At 43.5% G+C, this 24734-nt stretch overlaps 1 protein-coding gene across 2 annotated transcripts in view; it reads right to left on the reverse strand.

The window, feature by feature from the left end:
• The window catches only part of LOC140486476 (cell adhesion molecule DSCAM), a 693577-nt gene that overhangs the window by 262661 nt on the left and 406182 nt on the right, over positions 1-24734 (reverse strand). The window contains exons 5-7 of one of the 2 annotated variants that reach the window (XM_072585695.1): positions 24179-24457; positions 17311-17586; positions 1195-1491 (exon numbers count right to left, since the gene is read on the reverse strand). In XM_072585695.1, the coding sequence (XP_072441796.1) occupies positions 1195-1491; positions 17311-17586; positions 24179-24457 (852 nt within the window). The remainder of the gene's footprint in view (positions 1-1194; positions 1492-17310; positions 17587-24178; positions 24458-24734) is intronic. The other variant, XM_072585696.1, reaches the window with a different exon arrangement.

Genomic DNA, 24734 nt, shown 5'->3' on the forward strand with positions numbered 1-24734 from the left:
TTTAATGGCAGTGATGTTGGCAGCCAATTGGTATGACAAGTACCAAGCATGGTGAAACCAAAATGTATTCAATTCACAACTATTTAATTTCTGTCCCTGATCTCAGGCAGCCTCACAGTGTCAGGGACCCAGATTCAATTCCAGCCTTGGGCAACTGACTGTGTGCAGTTTGCATGTTCTCCCTGTGTCTCCTCCCACAGTCCAAAGATGAGCAGGTCAAGTGGATTGGCCATGCTAAATTGCCCATAGCATCAGGTGCATTAATCAGATGGAAATGGGTTTGGGTGGGTTACTCTTCGGAGGATTGGTGTGGACTTGTTGGGCTGAAGGGCCTGTTTCCACACTATATGGAATCTAATCAAACTTAACGTGATTTTGGTTTTTTTTGCAAAGGATCATTCTTATGACAGAAGTTCAAGATGAACTTCGCCTTTAAACTCCTGCCCAGGAAGCTGAGGAATGGCAGCTCTATGGTATGATACAGGCCCCATTTACATGAACAGGGTTGGAAATTCCCTACGCCGCTGCCTTCATTGTCTCTCTGATAACTCTGATGCAAATTACTCACAGGTTACAACATAGGAGTGGTGCCATGGTGCGATAATGGAAATTAATCTGATTCAAAAACCAATAATGATGAAAAAAGAACAGTAGGCGATTTGAGAAAATGGCGTTGATTCACATACGACTAATGAGTTGCCCACATGGAATTATTTGGCTTGACGAGTCAAGTAAAGTCAAGAGCTCGACGTGCATTACTGTTGTTACTTCAGGATGGTCCAACGCATCAACAGAAGTTGACTTGGCTTGACTGAAAACAGCTCAGCTAGAGAAATAAAAGAACAATGGGGACAGATGAGGAGACAGGCATCCAGAGGATCCTTGGGAATAAATACCGGACGGATTATTTGGCACACTTTGGTGTCACATGAATAGGGCTTATGAGAAGCATGACTCACATGGTGATGGAAAACCATTTCTGTGCAAGTCTGAGAATAAAAGAAGTCAGGATAGCCAGGAGAGGGTAGGAAGGAGAATAAAGAAAGAATGGAAACAGCGAGAAAGGCATTTATCTGCAAAATAAACAACAAGAAAAGGACCATTCAAAATTCAAAAGCAGAACTTAAGAATGCATGGATTTTACAATCCTAATGAAATGAACTATGTGTTCTGAGGAGCTAATTTGACAAGCACCTCTTACGTTTATTCGAGCCTGATACATGGCGACTCCGGCAGAGTTGTTGGCCACACATCGATAGACTCCTCCATCCCGGACCTGAGTGTTAGTGATGTTGAGATGGCTGACCATGTTGCCCTCAGTGGTTCTGTACTGGCTGAAGTGGTGGCTCCCATCTCGTGCAATTGAGTCGTCATCCAGGGTCCAGGTGATGGTTGGTGGTGGATTGCCTTTCACGCTGCACATCAGCGAGATGGGCTCATTGGGACTCACCACCTTCTCACTGAAAAACGAAATCACTTTCGGCGTTCCGTCTGGAAACAGAAAGAAGGCAAAGTGTCAGCCCTCAAAGACTACTTCAAAAAATCATGTTCTACATCATTTTGCCACAATGTGTGCAGCCTGCTAATAAGGGACTTGACCAATTGTCAATAAACTGAGACATTCAGTTCTCTGTTTAGAACTCTTTTATTTCACTCTTCAGATTACTTTTGGCTTTTCTTAATGGTACCAGTAAAGAAAATTATGGCTGCTGAGCATGTGCAAAAGGAGCTAGTTCATAGCCACAACAAATCACATGACTGGATCCTGGGTGTCTCGGCTCCAGGTAAGTTGTTGTCTTTTTCTGTTCTCTGTATACTGTTTTATTTAATAATGCCTGTTGCTTTTCATTCACAAGAATGTCGATCTCAAATTACTGCAGTACTGTCTCTGCAGAACAGGCTATCCACCAGTAATCATCTTGTCTAAATGGACAGGTTAAACACTGCCTGGATGTTCGACTAAATTGTATCCTTCCAGGTCACCACATAATGATCATGAGTAGAAACTTTGAGGAAATTCGTTTCTCTGCTCAGCCTGGCCACTGAGGCTGTGAAGAGTGTCCTGAAATTAGCGCCATGATGAAGCCATCTGGGAAAAATGCCCTGCAATCAACTCAAGGTGAAGCCAATTGGAGCAGCAGCGAGGGTAGAACAAATCTGGGAGTAAATGGTGGCGTTGGGGCTTCCCGATAAAAGTGTGAGGGGCAAAGATTGAGCTTAATCAGAGCAGGAACGGGAACGAGAGTGAGAACAGAGCCTTCACTGAATCCAGAGGCAGACCTACTGAGGTGATGTCAGGATTCAAACTGAGACAGTGGACCAGGAAGCAGCTGACTGGGTCAGTATGGTCAGATGAGTATTTAAATCCGTTCTTTTGGAGTTGTTATCAAGGATGAGAAAGTGAGGACTGCAGATGCTGGAGATCAGAGTCGAGAGTTGGTGCTGAAAAACCACAGCAGGAGCTGTTATCAACACTTACTAGTTAAGAAAAGACAAGTCAGAGGAATGAAGGTAGTCAGGTGTTGGAGCGATGGTGGGAAATAATCAACAAGGACACAATTTGTTTTCAATTTGATCACAGGACGTGGCTGTCATGGGCAATGTCAGCAGTTATTACCATTCCCTAATTGTTCAGGTTACTGTCAGTCTGGAGTCAAGTGTAGACCAGACAGGTAAGGACAGCAGATTTTCTTCCTTGGAGGGCATGAGTGAACCAGATAGTTTTTGTGACAATTAATAATGGCTACATGGTCACTATTAGGCCAGAGTTAGCTCCAGATTTTTATTGTATTCAAATTTTAGCATCTGCCATGGTGGGATTTGAATCCAGGTCCCAGAGAATTGGCCTGGAGTTCTGGATTACTATACATTACCACTCAGCTATGGACAAAAGCAGCCTGGATGAAGAATTCATACAATGTTTTATGGCAAATTTCTTCAAACAGCATATTCTGGAGCTGACCAGATTTCAAACTATACTAGATCTGGCATTGTTGAATGAAATAGGGTAATTAATGACCAAATACTGAAGATGCCGTTATGACACAGTGATCATACTTGTTTGAATTTTACATTCAGTTTAACAGTGAGAGAGTGGAGCCAAGCCTAATATTTTAAACTTAAATGAGGGCAATGTCATAAATGAGGGCATGAGAGCAGCATTAGTTAAAATATGCTAGCAAGTTAAGTTAAGGCATAGATAAATAGAAGTATAGAAGCAGACATTAAGGGAACATTTCAGGATACACAGAATAGATACATTTCAAAGAGAAAGAAATATTCCAAGCAGAGGACACACCATATGTGGTGAATGAAAAAAATTAAAGATAATATGCTTAAGAAAAGCATATCATTATTCAAAGATAGATGGTAGATCAGAAGATAAAATATAAATAATAATAAAGAAATACCTAAAAGGTTAGTAAGGAACAAAAGTTACAGTGCAAGAAAATGCCAGCTAGAAGCATCAAACAAGTAGTCAGAGTTTCTAGATATTTTAAAAGGGAAATCATTAACAAAGTTAATGTTGGTCCTTTTGAAGTGAATCTGGAGAGTTAATAATGCAAAATAAGGAGATGGCAGATGAATTGAATGTGTATTTTGCATCAGTCTGCATTTTGAACAATGCAACTAACTGTAGAAGCAGCTGTAACTTAGGGAATAGAAGGGACGTGTTATGGAGCAAGTTATGTAACTGTGAGTCTACAAGTCTCAAAGTTTTTGGTGGATTTCATCCTAAGTTTAAAGAAGTGTTTCTTGTGACAGTTATTGTAGGTGGTCAAATCAGGGGAAGACTTATACGCTTAAATGGTAAGGTTTTAGGGAGTCATAGAGTCATAGTCATAGAGATATAAAGCATGGAAACAGACCATTCGGTCCAACACCTCCATGTCCTTGCGCAATTCTCATTTGTCATTTACATAGTTAAAAGTCACACAACACCAGGTCCAACAAGTTTATTTGGAAGCACTAGCTTTCGTCCTTCATCAGGTAGTTGTGGAGCAAGACCATAACACACTGAATTTATAGCAATAGGACTGCAGTGTCAGGAAATGTAATATTAAACAAATTCAGCTTAAGTCTTTCATCTTTTAGAAAGATCACATTACTTTCAGTTCCTTCATATGTAAATCCCAGAACTTTGTTAAAGTTACATTCTCAAGGTAGCTCTTAACAATAGGTGTCATCTCAGCTCAGATAATGCATTCAAGGTGGGAAGTTAAAGTAAATCTGTGTCCCAATGTTAAGTCAGACTGATTCTATTTCTAAATGGGAGTTACATTTTATTTGAGCAAAATAAAACTGCATAAACCCATGTAAGATTCTGTAACTCCCACTTTAGAAATAGGCATGATTTGGAGATGCCGGTGTTGGACTGGGGTGTACAAAGTTAAAAATCACACAATACCAGGTTATAGTCCAACAGGTTTAATTGGAAGTACACTAGCTTTCGGAGCGACGCTCCTTCATCAGGTGATCGAACCCTCCACAATCACCTAATGAAGAAGCGGTCTCCGAAAGCTAGTGTACTTCCAATTAAACCTGTTGGACTATAACCTGGTATTGTGTGATTTTTAACTTTAGCAATAGAATCAGTCTGACCTAACATTGGGATACAGACTGACTTTAACTTCCCACCTTGAATGCATTATCTGAGCTAAGATGACACCTATTATTAAAAACTATTTTGAGAATGTAACTTTAACAAAGTTCTGGGATTTACATATTAAAGAATCAAAACTAACATGATCATTCTAAAAGATGAAAGACAAGCTGAATTTGTTTAATTTTACATTTCCTGACACTGCAATCCTGTTGCTACAAATTCTGTGTCTTACAATTCTGCTCCACAACCACCTGATGAAAAAGCAGCGCTTTGAAAGCTAGTGCTTCCAAATAAACCTGTTGGACCATAACCTGGTGTTGTGTGATCTTTAATTTTGTCCACCCCAGTCCAACACTGACACCTCCAAATCACTAATTTACATGGCAGCTTTGTGAGAGGATATACCCAAAGGCATCCTCTTGCCAAGTTGAGTTTAGGTGCTGCAGAGAAACAACAGAAAGGACACTGAGCACCCAAGATTGTTTCTTTCCCAGGTAATGCTGGACGTTGTTTGGGATATTAGAGACATCTGGAGCTTTCTCTGTGATGATGGTGGACAGTTGTATCTGCTAATGAGGGCAGTTCACAATAATGCAGCTGTTATCAATAAGAGAGCTGAGGATATCTCTGGCAAGAACATCAGATCAGGTGTGTAGAATTTCTTATTCCAAGATATTCTCCCTTCTCTATATAAACTGGCTATTGCTCAATAAACTTGTGCTAACCTTGACCAGCTCCAGCACATTTACAACATAATGGCAGCAGTAAACCTGTTCTCGGGGAAATGCAAGTGACACTTTTACAGGACCGTGGAACTATGCAATGAAGATGGGCAGTAGCCATGCTCCAACACTAGAGCAGAAACAGGAAGTGGCAAACACCAGAAGCCACAAGAGACAATCTTGAGCTGGGAGAAACTGGAAGGATGTGGGGCAGACAAGCTCCAGTAAGAGGCGAAACTGGACAAATGCAGGGCAGACAGACACTGGTCACATTGGGCAGGAAAAACCCACTGGTCAGCAATTCTGGCAGAACTCAGGGAGATGGGCACACTGTCAACACAGTGCCAGAGAGCAGTGGTAAACAAAAACAGTGTAGGTTACAACAAATAACCTCAAACTGTAAGTGAAACAGGTGCAAGGAGAGAGTACCTGACGTTTGGCTCAGGCACTGTGGGCTGAATGGCTTCCTTGGGCACGAAAACAATCCTGTGATGCCTGGCACAGGAGAATGCATACTTAACAGCGTCCCTTTTGGCACAGACTCTTGTGCACACAGCCTCTCCCCGTACCCATTAGGGAGCCCCCACCTGCCATACCATGGACTACCCACCAGAACTACCACCCAGCAGTACCCACCCCCTCCATTCTGAAACTGCATTTCTCTCTTCCCCTCACCCCATTACTGCCCTTAGGACCCACTCAAACATACCGGAGCCACTCTTCACCCCATCAACACTGGGCAAGGTGTCCCCAGTGGTGCAGGGGTCAGAACTGTGAGGTCTCCCTGTGGATGACTGTGGTCCATAGCCAGTAGACCAATGCAGCCATCACCTTTTGCACCCAGTACCTCCCCCACTCCAGCGTCAAGCCTTGTCAGCCCCAACTCCTAGTCTCCCCATGCCTCTCCACTAGACAGAGAGAGAGAGAGAGAGAGAGAGAAGGAGAGGGAGAGAGAAAGAGAGAGAGAGAAAAAGAGAGAGAGAGAGAGACAGAGAGAGAAGGAAGAAAAAGCCTCCCATTGACAACTGATACCCCACTGGCCAGGAGAAGGGGTAGGATGGCCAATGCCTCACAGCCACTCAAGAAAAAATGCCCCTTTGAGTGGTGACCCAAGCAGATCCGAAAAGGTTAATGAACAAAGACTTCTGTTGCAGAGCCCAGACAATGGCTTCACAGAGTCCATTCTCAGATGGTCCAATACATAATGTACTTTAAGAAAGAAGCTATGGGTTTCTTTTATATTTTAAATGCTTCAGCATTTAATTAATTTACTAATGTTGAAAGTTAGCCATTTAATGTACTGCATTTCACCCAACACAGTCTGTAATATTTTAACATCTTTTCCCAGCCAGGCAAAGCACTCCAGAACCCAAGTCCTGTTTTAATATTAAACCCTAAGTGAATCAATGCTTCACTTTAAGCTGTTTCACTTCAAGTTGTGAATGTCAGAATCACAGAATTGTTATGGTGCAGAAGGAGGCCATTCGCCCCATCAGGCCTGCACTGGTGATTCAGGGACATGGCCCTCACTTTAAGTGAGGACTTTCTGTATAGTGCAAAGAAACATCACAATGGAGAAGACTCTTAGACTACCCAAGCTGCACCATCATGTGGAGGACCTGGACCAGGCCACACAATGCTGCAATGGAGGCTGAAGATTCCACTGCTAGCATCAACTCAGGCCTCTCTCACAAGCCAGCAAAAAACAGGTTTGCACAATTTTATATTTGATTGGAAACTGAGCTGATGATAGATGCACATGACAAAGGATCACAGAGGGTTCTGAAAAGACTTGTTGTCTTGTGAGTCAGGAGATACCTCAGATTGCAGTTCTAAATCAACTGCTCCTTATTCAAAAATGGTGTCCCCTGTATTATGGGTCATGTGATCCAAATATTAACTCCCACTATTGTTGACTGGGGCCATATACACGTATCTTGAACTTTGAAAAGGACACTTTTGCATCGCTAAAGACTTACAAGAGACCTGGTATTTGAACAGAAACATCTAATCTGAAATGCTTTCAGAGGATTGAATGACTCAGTTTGTGGGTGAAATAAAGCTGATGAAACTTGAACACAGGCAGCCCAGGGAGCCTGGGCAGCAAGAGCCTGTGCCTTCCCTCACTTTCTCTGAATATCCTCTCATCGTAGTGTCAGATCCAGGCATCCATTGGAAGGCCTCTTCATTATTTATATTGAGAGCTTAACAAATATTTTTTGAATCTACCTCATTGCCTCCAGATTTAAAAAAAATTAAGCCAGCCACAACTGATCTAGGAAGATACCTTTGCTCCAAAGTGTCTTCATCTACAGATCAACATTTGGGATGATCTGTTAACAATACTCTTCTGAGATTAAGCGCTGTTTAAGCGTAATTTTGAGCATTACACTCTGCAGGATGATTTGGAGGTGCCAGTGTTGGACTGGGGTGGGCAAAGTTAAAAATCACACAACACCAGGCTATAGTCCAGCAGGTTTATTTGGAGGCATTAGCTCCGAAAGCTAGTGCCTTCAAATAAACCTGTTGGACTATAACCTGGTGTTGTGTGATTTTTAAGTCTGCAGGATTTTCTTTAACTCATTGGTTACTGTTTGAGAGTGTGTGTACATGTGCTAGTTTATGAGAAGGGTAGTTATACAGATGTGGATAGGGTTTGGTTCGCTCAGAGGGTTGGTTTGCGATGCAGAGTGATGCCAACAACACAGGTTCAGTTCTTGTACCAGCTGAGGTTACAATGAAGACCCTACCTTTTCAACCTCACCCATTGCTTATATCATGGTGAGCCTCAGAGTAAACCACCACCAATTGTCACTCACTGAAGGCGGAGCAGCTCGATGGTCCTCTGGAACTATATTTTTACCAATGATATGTGTGTGGACAGCCTTAACCTTTTGATAAGTTTCTTTGTTTCTTGAGCATGAGTAATGTTTGCTTGTTATCTCATTATTTGGCAACTAAAGAGACCCAGTTGATTTGTTTCTGATAATAAACACAGTCAGATACCTATATAATTTCTATTCTTTCCAAAAATGTAAATTTTGTTGAGGTATGGGACGCGGAAAATAATCAGCTCTCACCCATCCAACCTCAGTTATAACATTCATTTGTCCACCCTTGCAGTGCATACCAACGTCCTTCGTGCATCTACCTTGATGAGCTTTCTAGGAACTCTGCAAAGTTTCAATGAAGTTGCCTGTCAATCTCTAAACTCAAGAGAATATAGACTCGGTCTTCTTAATTTCTCTTTGGAATCAGTCCAGTGAACCTTTCTTCAGTGCTAAATATAACTTCCTTTAGTTAAGGAGACCAAAACTGTACATCAACTATTCAAGGTCATTAAATGCCAGTGTGCAGGTACAAAATGTAACTGGAAGCATTTACAGTATAGAGAATTAGCCCTTTCACAAGGGAGTGGTGTATCAAAATGAGGCTGTGATGCTTCAGTTCCAGGAGCCTTGGTACAGTAGTGGACACCACACTGCAGAAAGTATATATTCACAACATCATAGGAGGTATCAAGTAATATCGTGTTCATCAAAATGATACTAAGGCTTAAGAAGCTAATTTATCAGGACAGGTTGAATAAACTTCAGGAAGTTGAATGTGATCTAAGCAGTTATTCTAAGTAATCAAAGATTTGATAGGGTAGATACTTATTAGGGAATGGAACATAAAGCTAGGGACATTTTGCTAAAATCATAGAAGTTTTCAGTCAGACTGTATACTCTGGACAGTTTGGACCATTTTCTAAGGAAAGATCCATTGGCATTGGATGGTGTCCAGAGAAGGATCACTAAGTTGATTCTGGCTTCGGAGGGTCTGACTTATGAAGTGATGTTGATTCGGTTGGGCCTGTACTCATTGGATTTAGAAGAATGGGAGGCGGTTTATTGAAATAGATATGCTTCTTAGCGGGCTTGACAGGGTAGATGCAGCAACGTTATATACCCTTGTGGCAGAGTGTTGGAATGGTGGGCACAATCTCAGGATAAGGGGTCACACATTTATGACAGAGATGAGGAGGAATTCCTTCTCTCAAAGGATTGTAAATCGATGGGATTCTTGAACCAGAGGGCAGTTCAGGCTGGGCCATCAAGTACATTCAAGGCTGAGATGGACGGATTTTTAATCTGTAGGGAATCAAGGGTTATGGAGAAGAGATTGGAGAGTGGAGTTGAGGATTATCAGATCAACCATAATTTCATTGAATGACGGAGCAGATTTGAATGGGCTGAATGGCTTACTTCTGCTCTCATGTTTTCTACAGAAAATCAGTCTGGGGTTAGGCTGGTGCAGAGTGAAATCAAGAAAGGTATTGGAAGTATTGAAACAGAAATAGCTGGAGAAACTCTGCAGGTCTGGCCACATCTGTGGAGAAAGAAACAGACTTAACATTTTGAGTCCAGTGACACTTCTTTAGGGCCTGGCTAATTTTCTCTAATCATTTCTGCTTTTGTTTCAGATAGAGTCATAGAGTCCTACAGCACGGTGACAGGCCCGTAGACCCAAACTGGTCCATGCCAACCAAAATGTCCATGATTTCCAGCATCTGCAGCTCTTTTTTTTAATAAATATATTGGAAATATGGAACTTTCTCTGTTTTGATTTTGAGTCTGTAGGAATTATCAAGACTTAGATCAAAAAGCTTTTGTTGGATGAGAGTATCAAGGAATATCGAGTAAAGGTGGGTACATGGAATTATGATACAGACCAATCATAATCATATTTAAATGGCAGGACAGGCCTGAGGCCTACTCCTCTCAAGTGGGCTTTCTGAATGCTGCTGTTATATCGGATTAGCTATAATCAATATTATTAAACAGAAGTTAATTGGTGAGAATGTTTGTTTTATATTCCAAGTGATTAAAGATTTGAAAGAGTAGATAGTTATTAGAGAATGGAATATAAACTAGGGAGGTTTTGCTAAAACCATAGAAGGTACTAGTCAGATCACAGCTGGAATACTGTCAACAGTTCTAAGGAAAGATTCACTGACATTGGACACAGTCCAGGGAAGGTTCACTAAGTTGATCCTGGCTGTGGAGGGACTGACTTATGAAGAGATGTCGAGTCAGTTGGGCCTGTGCTCATTGGCAAGAATGTTCGTTTTATTCTGAAAGAAAAGCTCTTCGTGAAACTCTATGAAATAATCTCTCTGTACAAATAAACCAATCAATTTTACAGCATGTTTTATGCAAATTGGCCAGAGTAACTAAGAATAGAATATGCTTCTCAATGTAAGTAACTAACACTTCTAGCAAATGCAATAAATTATTAAATTAAATTATTGTTTCTTGCAATATATTGAACTATAAGATGGCTTGGGAGTGAAATGGGGGAGGTTTATGCACAAGAGGCACAGAGTCATAAGCACTGAAATAGATCTTTTGGTCCAACTTGTCCATGTCAACCAAGTCTCCCAAACTAAACTAGTCCCATTTAGAGTCATAGAGTCATAGAGATGTGCAACACGGAAACAAACCCTTTGGTCCAACTTGTCCATGCCGACCAGATATCCTAAATTAATCTCGCCCCATTTGCCAGCACTTGGCCCATATCCCTAGTGAAGAAGGTGTTTGGTATGCTTTCCTTTATTGGTCAGTGCATTGAGCATAGGAGTTGGGAGTTCATGTTGTGACTGTACAGAACATTGGTTAGGCCACTTTTGGAACACTGTGTGCAATTCTGGTCTCCCTCCAATGCTCCAATTCAGCCTCCAATGTTCCAGGGAAAACAGCCCCAGCCTGATTCAGCCACTCCCTGTAGCTCAAGCTCTCCAACCCCGGCAACATCCTTGTAAAGCTTTTCTGAACTCTTTCAAGTTTCACAACATCCTTTCAATAGTGGGAGATCAGAATTGCACGCAGTATTCCAAAAATGGAGCAGGAAAATTGATGTTTTGGGTAAATGCCAGCACTTGACCCATATCCCTAGTGAAGGGCTTTTGCCCGAAATGTTGATTTTCCTGCTCCTCGGATGCTGCCTGACTTGCTGTGCTTTTCCAGCATCACTCTGATCTAAACTCTGGTTTCCAGCATCTGCAGTTCTCATTTTGCCACACTGACCAATAAAGGCAAGCTTACTAGATACTTCTTCACTATCTTGTCTAACTGGGACTCCACTTTCAAGGAGCTTTTAACCTGCACTCCAAGGTCTCTTGCCTGCATTTATCCCATATCCTTGTAAATCCTTCTTATTCATGTACCTATCCATTGTCTTTTAAATGTTATAACCTCTACCTGCATCTACCATTTCATCTGGCAGTTCATTCCACATATTAACTATCCGCTGTGTAAAAAAGTTGCTCCTCAGGTTCCTGTTAAATCTTCCCTCTCTCACCTTAAAAATATGTCTCCTAGTTTTGAACTCACCCATCCGAGGGAAAGGCCTTTGCTAGTCACCTCATCGATGCCCTTCATGATTTTGTAAACCTTTATAAATTCATCCCTCAACTTCCTAAGCTCCAGTGAAAAAGCCTGTAAGTTGTCAGAAGTCACTCGACACCAGGTTATAGTCCAACAGGTTTGTCTGAAATCACACATGCTTTTGGAGCATGACTTCTGACGTTGTCCACCACAGTCCAACACTGGCGCCTCCACATCATGTAAGCTGTCATTAGACATTGTTGTTTTGCCTCACTGTTATTTTCCTTCTCACATTAATGCTGCAGTTCTGAGAGAAAGGGAACTTCAGGCTTTGGATATTGAATGAACACTGACACACAATAGACAAATCAGTGAGCTTGCATTGTATGTTCAGCCTCCCTTTTTATTCCTGTGATAGGATTTTTCTGAGATGACAGGGAACATTATTTTCCCAGTCAGACCTGTGTGTCTTTGAAATCTTTCCCACTGTCACTTTGTGAGGATCCTCTTCTTTTACACCGTTACAGATTATCAATAGGCCCCTTGAGACTTTGGCCACATGAAGCAGGTCAGACAGAAACCTACAGCATTCTTGAAATGTGGTGCAGGAGCTGAATTGTCCCAGCCCATTGGCAAGTGGCTAGGAAGTGAGGGAGCTGGCAAAGTGTTGGGCCCGGTGCGGGGAACATCACGGATGTGGCATAATGCCAACTGTAGGCATCAATCAAGCTACTTGATTAGGTAATTAAAGACCACATTCTGTACTCGTTGGGAGGACCCACCACTGAGTGGAGAGTCTTCCAGGTGACTACAGTGGCCTCCCACACAATTTAATGGGGGGAGATGCCCTCCTTGCTCAGAGCTCCACTGCTCATGGAGGAGAAGGAGGGGGCGGGGAACATTCCCTCCTCACAATGACAATAGACAAATCCAAAGCAATGGCACTGCTAATACTCCACAATCCCACATGGACTGCCAGGTTTCAGCTTGATCCAAACTCACTCAAAAGATGGTGAGGTGCCCTTCTTGGAAAGCGGGTGGGCCCAGCAGTGGTCACTACACGTGGACAAGGCTTGAGCCTGCTGAATGACCAGCACCTCTTGGGGACAATCTTAATCAGGTGGCAGCCTCTTCATTGGTTGCTGTCACCAATAAGGTTTCCAGATTCCAGCATCCACCAAATTAGGTTGTTTTGCCCTTTTGGTCCCAGCATTGGGACTTGACAATGAGTGGCAAGATTTAGTTCTTTGTTTCTCTGCTTAGATCACACCTATGAGTCTCATTATTGAGCAAGTTAGCTGTAACATGTTTGGTTGGTCAAGTGATATGTTGTAATGGGACAGCATTAAACTGAGTACCTTGCTTTCTCCTGCATGATTTCCCTTATTTCCGGATGTTGGATAGGGTAATGTTCAGGACACATCGGCTCCACCCAGATGTCAGACATAGTCTGTGTACAGAAAAAGAGTTCTCCTCCAGCTTTGAGAGCAAGAAGATTTTTCCATACGAATTCCCTAAGGTCCCAGCAATCACACCTGCCCAAATGTTGTTGTACGTATTGCTACCATGCAATAAATCTCCTTGTTATCTAAGAACAAGCGTTTTCTGTTGATTCTCTATGGCAATGTATCCTCAACCACTAATCACTAGAGAGATCCTAGATGAAGCACAGTCAAACGAGATCAGTGATAGTGAACTACCTGAACATTCTTTCCACAGTATGGCAATGGGGAGCAAGGTGGCCCAGTGGTTAGCACTGCTGGCACACAGGGCCAGGGACCCGGGTTTGATTCTTGCTCAGGCAACTGTCTATGTCGGGTTTGCGTATTTTCCCCGTGTCTGCATTTGGGTTTCCTCAGGGTGCTTTGGTTTTCTCCCACAATCCAAAGATATGCAGGTTAGATGAATTGGCCATACTAAAGTTGCCCATAGAGTTCAGGGATGTGTAGGTTAGGTGCATTACTCTGGGGTAAATGTAGAGCAATAGGGGAATGGATCTGGGTGGGTTACTCTTCGGAGGGTCAGTGTGGACTTGTTGGGCCGAAGGGCCTGTTCCACACAGTAGGAATTCTTTATCAAATATGTCCAGAGGGATTCTAGTACCACATGCTGCAGACGTGGCAAATATCACAAGGAACTGGGTGCGGTCTTCTGGGACAATGGCCCAAGTGACACTAGTTGGTAAAACTGCAGCTTTCCACATGAATGGCAGAGAAACAGGCCATTCAACCCAAACAACCCATTCCAGCATCTTTGCACCATTCCACACCCCTCACGCCCACCCCCACACTCCATTTTTCCAAATTGAAAACTTCTATCATCCAGGGAGAGGGGAGAAGAGTGTGAAGGTTGTGCTGGGCCTGGATAACTTTCAGGTAGGTGAAAACAATGACTGCAAATGCTTGAAACCAGATTCTGGATGAGTGGTGCTGGAAAAGCACAGCAGTTCAGGCAGCATCCGAGGAGCAGTAAAATCGACGTTTCAGGCAAAAGCCCTTCATCAGGAATACAGGCAGAGAGCCTGAAGGGTAGAGAGATAAATGACAACTTTCAGCCAGAGTATTGTGTTCAGATCTGGAGACCACATCACAGGAAGGATGCGATCACAACAGAGATAGTACAAAGCTGTTGAGGAGGATATTACAATCATAGAGTCATACAGATGTACAGCACGGAAACAGACCCTTCGGTCCAACTCATCCATCCTGACCAGATATCCCAACCCACTCTAGTCCCACCTGCCAGCACCCGTTCCATACCCCTCCAAACCCTTCCTATTCATATACCCATCCAGATGCCTTTTAAATATTGCAAGTGGTGCACCATGCCACCACTTCCCCTGGCAGCTCATTCCATACACGCACCACCCTCTGCGTGAAAAAGTTGCTGTTTAGATCCTTTTTCTATCTTTCCCCTCCTCACCCTGAACCTATGCCCTCTAGTTCTAGACTACCCCACCCCAGAGAAAAGACTTAGTCTATTTATCCTATCCATGCACGTCATGATTTTATAAATGTCTATAAGGTCACCCCTCAGCCCTAGCCTATTCAGCCTCTCCCTACAGCTCAAATCCTCCAACCCTGGCACCTTCCTTGTAAATCTTTTCTGAACCCTTTCAGGTTTCACAACATCCTTGTCAGGACAGAAACATTTTAGCGGGGGAAATATCAGCCTGGCAGTGATTGATTCCCTAGTAATGGAGACAGCTAAACAGAGCTTTAATTAAAGTGTGTAAAAAGATGAAGGGACTAGACTAAATAGGAAATACTTATTGCCCCCAGCAGAGATGCCAATCACCAGCGAGCAGACATTCAAAGTAATTGATAGAAGAATTAGAAGAGGTAATGTTTTCGATCCAGGCGGTGGTGAGGTCTCTGGAACTCACTGCCTTAAGGCAGCAGAGGCAGGAACCGTCCTCACACTCACTCAGGATCGATTTGCTGTGATTTGCAAGAGTGCAGACCAAAAGCAAGAAAACAGGAATAAGCTGAATCGACATGGACACGATTGGACAGATGGTCTCGTTCTGTGTGACAGATACAGATGACTCAATGTCACATAGGTGTATGTAGATGACAGCATAAAATTACAGAGGGATATCGATAGACTAAGTGAATGGGCAAAACTGTGGCGTATTGAGTTCAACGTAAGCAAGCATGAGGTCATCTGTTTTGGACCAAAGAAGGATAGATCAGGTTACTTTCCAGATGGTATAAGATTAAATTCAGTGGATGTCCAAAGAGACTTGGGGGTTCCGGTTTATAGATCTTTACGATGTCACAAATAGGTACAGAACATAATCAACAAAGCTAATGGAATGCTAGCCTTTATATCGAGAGAACCAGCGTACAAAGGTACAGAAGCTATGCTGCAGCTATACAGAACCCTGGTTAGACCTCACTTGGTGTACTGTGTGCAGATATGGGCACCATATCTTAGGAAAGATATTGGAGGGAATATAATATAGGTTTACAAGAGTTATACCAGGACTTCAGGGGTTAAGTTATGAGGAGAGTTTAGACAAATTGGGCATGTTTTCTCTTGAAGTTAGACAGTTAAAGGGTGAACTGATCAACATCTGACAGATATTGGTTAGGCCACTGTTGGAATATTGTGTGCAATTCTGGTCTCCTTCCTATCAGAAAGATGTTGTGAAACTTAAAAGGGTTCAGAAAAGATGGACAAGGATATTGCCAGGGTTGGAAGATTTGAGCTATAGGGGAGGCTGAACAGGCTGGGGCTGTTTTCCCTGGAGCGTGGGAGGCTGAGGGGTGACCTTACAGAGGTTTACAAAATTATGAGGGGCATGGATAGTATAAATAGATAAAGTCTTTTTCCTGGGATCGGGGAGTCCAGAACTGGAGGGCATAGGTTTAGGGTGAGAGGGGAAAGATATAAAAGAGACTTAAGGGGCAACTTTTTCACGCAGAGAGTGGTACGTGTATGGAATGAGCTGCCAGAGGATATGGTGGAGGCTGGTACAATTGCAACATTTAAGAGGCATTTGAATGGGTATATGAATAGGAAGAGTTTGGAGGGAAATGGGCCGAGTGCTGGCAGGTGGGACTAGATTGGGTTGGGATATCTGGTTGGCGTGGACAGGTTGGACCGAAGGGTCTGTTTCCGTGCTGTACATCTCTATGATTCTATGACTCTATATTAACAGGAAAAGACAGGGTAAATAAAGATCAACTATATCCATTGGTTGGGGATTCTAGAACTAGGGAGTATAGACTGAGAATTAGGGCCAGATCATTCTGGACAGATGTTAGGAAGCACTTCTAGACACAAAGCATGGTAGATGTTTGGAATTCTTTTCCACAAATGGCAGTGGTTGCTGGATCAGTTGATAATTTAAAATCTGAGGTTGCCAATCTATTGTTTTGCCAAGTTATTAAGAGAGATGGTCCAAGGGCAGGTATATGGAGTGAGGCTACAGATCAGCCATGATCTCATCGAAGGCTGGAACAAGCTCGAGGGGTGGCATGATAGCTCAGTGATCAGCACTGCTGCCTCACAGCGCCAGGGACCGGGTTCAATCCCTGACTTGGGTAACTGTCTGTGTGGAGTTTGCACATTCTCCCCGTGTCTGTGTGGGTTCCCTCGGGTGCTCCGGTTTCCTCCCACAGTCCAAAGATGTGCCAGTTGGGTGAATTGGCCATACTAAATTTCTTGTAGTGTTAGGTGCATTAGTTAGGGGTTAATAGAGGGTAGGGTAATGGGTGTGGGTGGGTTACTCTTCGGAGGTTTTGGTATGGACTTGTTGGGCTGACGGGCCTGATTCCGTACTGTAGGGAATCTAATCTAATAGTCAACTCCTGTTTCTATATACCTGTGCTCTTAATTCAACTTTTTATCCTGTGTGGTCAGAATGTCAGCTCAAAACCCACCCACTTTGGACTTTAAAAAAGGCCAATCAGAAATGTCTGAAGGAATAATGTGAGAAAAATACCACAATGTGTGCTTGTGGCACTGCCAATAAAACTGTAGGATCCTTTCAAGTTGGTCACGCCCAACATCTCTCAAATTCTGTGACAATACAGGTTTGCACAGAATGATTATTGCCAGCGCTATTTCCAGTGAACTGGCAGCAGCCACTTATTTCCATACTAACCTTCAAGGATAACATGCACCAAATCCTGGGCTGACATTCGGCCTTTCCTTACAAAGCACTGATAGGCTCCTCTATCGCTCTTTGCTAATCCGTCTATCATCAGCTTCTCCTGGTTGTTTCCGGTGATTCTCACATTGTTGCCAGGGGTGATGATCTCACCATTCTGATACCATTCCACCTCATACTCCTCCGCTCCGGTCACTGTACAGGACAGGGATAACTTGCCACCGATGCTGGTTTTCACCTTATGCAGATTTACTGTCGCCTTCAGTCGCTCTGTGCATTGAAACAATACAGGAAGCATTCAAAATCTTATTGCTTGCAAAGTAGATCATTATAAAATCATTCCTGCGAACTCTGTGTCGGTACAAAGGAGGAGAAAGATTTACATTCATGCTGAGATCAAAGAATCACTGCAGTGTGGAAGCAAGCCATTTGGCCCATCCTTTGCATATTTCAAACAAGTATGTTTTGGAAAATGTAGGGGGTGGTGGACTTTCAGGGGAATGTAGCACGAACAAACAAGTGTCTGATGTCAAGACAGGCTCTAAAGTAATGAGGGGAACGTCGGGTTCCAAGCAATCGATTGTGTTAGGGGACTCTCTAGTCAGAGGCACAGACAAAAGTTGCTGTAGCCAGCAGCGAATAATCAGGATGGTGTGTTGTTTCCCTGGTGCCAGGGGGCAGAATGTTGTCACGGGGGAAAGGGCCCATCAGAAAGTCATTGTACACATTGGAACCAATGACATAGGAAGGCAAAAAGATGAGATTCTGAAGAGAGAATATGAAAAGTTAGGCAGAACTTTAAAAAAGAGGTCCTCGAAAGTAGGAATATCTGGATTACTCCCGGTGCTATGAGCTAGTGAGAGTAGGCCTAGGAGGATAGAGCAGATGAATGCATGGCTGAGGAGTTGGAGTATGGGAGAAGGATTCACATTTTTGTATCATTGGAATCTCTTTTGGGCTAGAAGTGACTTGTACAAGAAGGATGAATTGCATCTGAATTGGAAGGGGATTAATATACTGACAGGGACATTTGCTAGAGCTGTTTGGGAGGATTTAAACTAGTAAGGTGGAGGGGGTGGGGAGGAGGGTTTGGGACCCAGGGAGGTAGTGAGGACAGAGATCAATCTGAGACTTGTACAGTTGAGAACAAAGGGGAGTCAAACAGTCAGGAGCAGGCAGGGACAAAGCAGAGAACAAGGTAGGACTGATAAATTAAACTGCATTTATTTCAAGGCAAGAGGCCTAACAGGGAAGGCGGATAAACTCAGGTCTTGGTGGGAACATGGAACTGGGAAAGCATAGCAATTACAGAGATGTGGTCATGGATGGACAGCACTGGCAGCTTAATGTTCCAGGATACAAATGCAATAGGAAGGACAGAAAGGGAGGCAAGAGAGAAGGGAGAGTGGCATTTTTGATAAGGGATAATGATGAGGGGTATGTTGGGTTCCAGCTGTACTTAGGGAGGATATTCCCAGAAATACCTAATGTGGTATTTTATAGAGTCACAGGTAGATAGGATAGTGAAGAAGGCATTTAGTATGCTTTCCTTTATTGGTCAGAGCGTTGAGTATCGCAGTTGGGAGGTCATGTTGCAGCGAGACAGGAGGGATTGGTTAGGCCACTTTTGGAATATTGCATGTAATTCTGGTCTCCTTCCTACCAGAAGGATGTTGTGAAACTTGAAAGGGTTCAGAAAAGATTTACAAGGATGTTGCCAGGGTTGGAGGGTTTGAGCTATAGGGAGAAGCTGAATAGGCTGGGCTGTTTTCCATGGAGCGTTGGAGGCTGAGAGGTGACGTTATAGAGGTTTATAAAATCATGAGGGCATGGATAGGATAAATAGACAAGGTTTTTTCCCTGGGGTGGGGGAGTCCAGAACTAGGGTGCATAGGTTTAGGGTGAGAGGGCAAAGATATAAAAGGGACCCAAGGGGCAACGTTTTCACGCAGAGGGTGGTGCATGTATGGACTGAGTTGCCAGAGGAAGTGGTGGAGGCTGGTACAATTGCGACATTTAAAAGGCATCTGGATGGGTATATGAATAGGGAGGGTTTGGAGGGATATGGGCCGGGTGCTGGCAAATGGGACTAGATTTGGGTTGGGATATCTGGTCAGCATGGACGAGTTGGACTGAAGAATCTGTTTCCATGCTGTACATCTCTGTGACTCTAAGTCTACACTGACCCTCCAAACAGCAGACCTGTCACCCCAATCCTCTCCCAGTAATCCTACATTTCCCATGGTTAATCTCAAATTTATTCCCAGGTGTATCACTATCTGGTATGGCAACTGTACCATTCAAGATTGGAGACAGTTACAGTTACAGAGAGGGGTGAACTCAACCCAAACAATCATAAAGGCCAACTTCCCATCGGTGGCACAGTGGTTAGCACTGCTGCCTCATGGCACCAGAGACCTGGGTTCAATTCCCACTTTAGGCAACTGTCTGTGCAGAGTTTGCACATTGTCTGCGTGGGTTTCCTCCGGGTACTCCGGTTTCCTCCCACAGTCCAAAAATGCGCAGGTTGATGAATTGTACATGCTAAATTGCCCGTAGTGTGAGTTGAAGGGGTAAATGTAGAGGAATGGGTCTGGGTGGGTTGCTCTTCGGAGGGTCAGTGTGGACTTGTTGGGCCGAAGGGCCTGTTTCCACACTGTAAGTAATCTAATCTATAGAATTCATTTACCAGGCCCACTGTCAAGGAAAGGCCACCAGCATTCTCAAAGATCCACCCCACCCTGGCAATGTTTTTCTACAACCTCTACCATCGGGGAGAAGGTACAGAAGCCTGAACACACGCGCCAGCCGGTTTTGAATCAGTTTCTACTCTACTGTTGTTAGAATACTGAATAGATTCACAAACTCTTGACATTCGCCTGTATCTGTGTTTTTGTTTTTGCCGCTGTTTACCTATTATTTACTTATCTATGCTATTTAACTATGTCATCTGCCCGTACTGCTCACAAGACAAAGTTTTTCACTGTGCCTCGGTACATGTGACAATAAATTCAATTCAATTAACCCACCAAACCTACACATCCCTTTAGCAATTTAGCATGGCCAATCCACCTACGCTGCACACTTTTGGACTGTGGGAGGAAACCGGAGCACCTGGAGGAAACCCACGCAGACACGGGGAGAATGTGCAAACTCCACACAGACAGTCGCCTGAGGTTGGAATTGAACATGGGTCCCGGCACTGTGAGGCAGCTGTGCTAACCACTGTTGCGAAGTTGGTGTGTGTAGAATTGTAAAATTGCAAAATGGAAGGAAAGCATTGCATTGTGCCCTTGAACACCCTTGTTTTGAACAGCCAAGCAGCACCTTTACCAAGACCACAATCTTTTCAAATTTATCCAATCAATTTATACCAAGCACTTAGCTACCAAGAACCTATTAAATTTAAATCTGACGGTTTTGACAACTTAAAACCAATCCGACTGTAAGAAATTGATTGGTTATCAAGGGTATAAAGCATGAGGGCATTTGGGAAAGCGGTGAGAGCCAACTGCCATCTGCCAAGCGATAACAACTTCCAGCTCTCAGAGAATGCACCATCTCATTAATAAAGGTACCACAGCACACTTGGTTAATATTCCATACAGCAGAATTCACAGAGAGAACATTTCTGACAGAAGGACTGACACGAATTTGATGGAGAAGGCACTCCTGAAAGAAGATCAGCGGAGAGGGCACAGAGCATTCCGAAAGATGTATCCTAGCTGTAATTTTGAATTCTATTGTTTTGTTATGTAAATAGGACTTGTATTTTATTGGAACAGCATACCATTAGAATTTTGTTTTATTCAGGAATAGTTCGTAGTTAGAGGGGAATTGGTCAGTTTGTTCATGGTTCTGTAAATCTGTTCACTGTTGGAGTTCAATAAAGATATCGTTACTTGTTCATGATAGAGTGAGTGAAAGGATTTCATTTCATTTAACCACTCCTTTATAAGAGATTGGAGGGTGAGAGGTAGGTTATACCACTTTTCACATTTATTTTACTGGATTATAAGGTGAGGGGAGCCTCTCTGGGTGTTTCGGTTTTAGTTATCAGCGTGGCGTTGACCTCCGCTTCATAACACCGCTGAACACCGAGCCGCTTCTTGTGCATAGAATTTGGCACTGAGAAACAAAGAGGCCCACCAACAGCACCAACGCAGCTGCAAATAATTACCCAATACATCTTACAACTTTATACCATACCCAAAGGGTGGCACGCTGCCTCACAGTGCCAGAGACCCAGGTTCAATTCCCGCCTCAGGCAACTGTCTGTGTGGAGTTTGCACATACTCCCTGTGTCTGCGTGGGTTTGCTCTCACAGTCCAAAAATGTGCAGGTTAGGTAAATTGGCCTTGCTAAATTGCCCATAGTGTTAGGTGTAGGGGAATGGGTCTGGGTGGGTTGCTCTCCAGAGAGTCGGTGTGGACATGTTGGGCTGAAGGGCCTGTTTCCATCACTGTAAGTAATTTAATCTCATCAAAGGCTGCTTAGAATTCCAGATTGGGACTTGGACAACAACATTCTGCAATTCTTTTGTTCCTTCAGTTTGAACATATGTTCTGGAGAGAGGATTTAACCTGCTTTGGACATATCAGATGAATGGCTAAATTAAAACTTTTGTTTTCAGTCTTTTCATTGAGGACAAAGAGTACAATAAGATCATTTAGAACGTATTTTGGTGATTTATAAAGAATTGAGCTATAAGTTCAACTAAAAGCTGAGTGAAATGTCCAACTCTGTTTTATTGCTAAGGTGCTGTGTGATTGATAGTTTGCAGCCATTATCAAAGCTAGGTCAATAGTTAGCCTATTAAGTGAACAATGCACTTTAAAGTGCATGTTATAAACGCCCTCCTTATATAATTGTTTACCAGTAATCTGGTATACAATTCATCTCGGAAGGATAGAATTTTAGCAATCCATTTTTGAATATCTTTTCCTGTACAAAGCATCAATGCTTATACTCACTAAATTAGATTCAATTCCAACACAAGCTCCATTTTCAAGTTCATTCAATTTCATCCATTGTCTTACACCTTCCCCTCTCTCTCTCTGTGTCTCTCCCAGCCCCACAAGCATCCAAGATATCTGCAAGTGTCTAATTCCAGGTCATCTTCAACCTCAATTTAGTCATCCGCTCTGTCTTTTTTCATGCTGAGCGTGGTGCATGTACATAATGAGCTGACAGAGGAAGTGGTGAAGGCTGGTACAACTACATTTAAAAGGCATCTGGATGCATATTTGATGAGGAAGGGTTTAGTGGGATATGGGCCAAATGCTGCCAATTGGGACTCGATTAATTTAGGTTATCTTGTCAGCATGGATGGGTTGGTCCACAGGGACTGTTTCCATGCTGTATAACTCTATGACTCTATAGTGATCCTGCCTTCAGCTGCATGAACCTCTGGAATTCCTGTTTTATATTACTTCAAAAACGACTGTTGGCAACTTGTTTTAATATCTCCTAATGTGGTACACTGTCCAGTTTTGCTTGGTAACACTTGTGACTATCTCGGGACGTTTCCCGATATTAAAAGGTGCTAGGAAAATGTAATTTGTTGTTATTGTTCAAAATTACTCTTCATGTTCTTTGCCCCCACTTAAAGAACTTCAAAGTATCCTTCATCGTTAATTTTTATTACATTTAAGTTTTTGGAGCGTGCAGCATTTGAGAAAACCTCTTGCATTAACTTGCATTATCATCAAGATGCCAAGGTGTGGGAGGCACTGCCTGAAAGCTGATGGAAGCAGTTTCAATCGGAAAAGGAGACATTTGTGGAGCTGAGGGCAAGTGTGGGGCGAAGTAGTCATCTCCTGGAAAGAGATAGCACAAGCATGCTGGGATGAGTGGCCTCCTGTGGATCATGGTCTGCCTGCAATGAAGCTCAACAAAACACAAGAAGATTGAGAATGTGTGGAATATAGCAACGGGCCTAAGATTAGTCTGATCCAGTTAACTGTATAGCTACACAGAGATCTATAGCACAGAAACAGACTCTTCAGTCCAACTTGTCCATGCCAACCAGACATCCTAAATGAATTTAGTCCCATTTGGCCCATAACCCTCTCAACCTTTTCTATTCATATGCCCATTCAGACGTTGTTTGAATGTTGTAATGGCACCAGTCTCCACTACTTCCTCTGGCAGCTCATTCCAAACACGTACCATCATCTGCTTGAAAACATTTCCCCTGAGGTCCCTTTTAAATCTTCCCCCTCTCACCTTAAAGCTAAACCCTGTAGTTTTGGATTCCCCTACCCTGGAAAAAAGATCGCGGTATTCACCCTAACCGTACCACATTGATTTTGTAAACCTCAATAAGGTTATCCTTCAGCTATTGGGGAGAAATGTCTCTCGCACAGCCTATTCAGCCTCTCCCTATAGCCAAAACCCTCCAACGGCTGCAATCCTTTCTGCACCCTTCAGGGTTTAACAACATTAGATTAGATTAGATTCCTTACAGTGTGGAAACAGGCCCTTCGGCCCAACAAGTCCACACCGCCCCGCCGAAGCGTAACCCACCCATACCCCTACATCTACATCTACCCCTTACCTAACACTACGGGCAATTTAGTATGGCCAATTCACCTGACCTGCACATCTTTGGACTGTGGGAGGAAACCGGAGCACCCGGAGGAAGCCCACGCAGACAAGGGGAGAATGTGCAAACTCCACACAGTCAGTCGCCTGAGGCGGGAATTGAACCCGGATCTCTGGCGCTGTGAGGCAGCAGTGCTAACCACTGTGCCACCGTGCCGCCCACATCTTTCCCGTGGCAGGGAGATCAGGCTTGAACGCAAAGTGAATAAAAATCTCTTCAGCTGAGTGCGTGAACCAGCTGTGTTCATTTACTTACGTTTTACATTCAGGTGGCCAATAACCTCTGCATTCCCAAAGTTGTTCCACACCTCGCAAGTGTACCTTCCTGAGTCTGCTGGCACTGCCTTCACAATGAGTAACCCAGTGACAGTTTGTCTGAACCTGTTGTCCCTTGCCAAGGGGGCATTGTCCTTCACCCAGCGGTATTTCGGTGCAGGATGCCCAGAGGCTTTGCAAGGCAATTCCACCCGCTGGTCAGCAATGGCCAGTCGGTGGTCAAATCCGTCCAGGATTGTCGGAGCTGAGTTAGCAGGATCTGTGGAGAGATTTTCAGATGTGCTTTACAACCGAGATCACACTTTGTGGTTGTGCAACAGCAATGAAAGAGAAGCTTCAAATTACCACTCAGCAAAGCGAGAGACATTCCTGCGGTCAATACTCACCTTGCAGGCAGTTATACTTCAACATCCCCTCCATCTCCAGCAGGTGTTGGTTCCAGCTGCATTTGTTGGGGAGATGCCCAACCTACTGCCCTTCCAGCAGCCATCATCCAGTGTGCTTGGCTCGACAGTGAATGTTGGCAGCAATTCAAC

The sequence above is a fragment of the Chiloscyllium punctatum genome, chromosome 15 (genome assembly GCF_047496795.1).
Source record: "Chiloscyllium punctatum isolate Juve2018m chromosome 15, sChiPun1.3, whole genome shotgun sequence".
In the NCBI taxonomy this organism is placed as follows: Eukaryota; Metazoa; Chordata; class Chondrichthyes; order Orectolobiformes; family Hemiscylliidae; genus Chiloscyllium; species Chiloscyllium punctatum.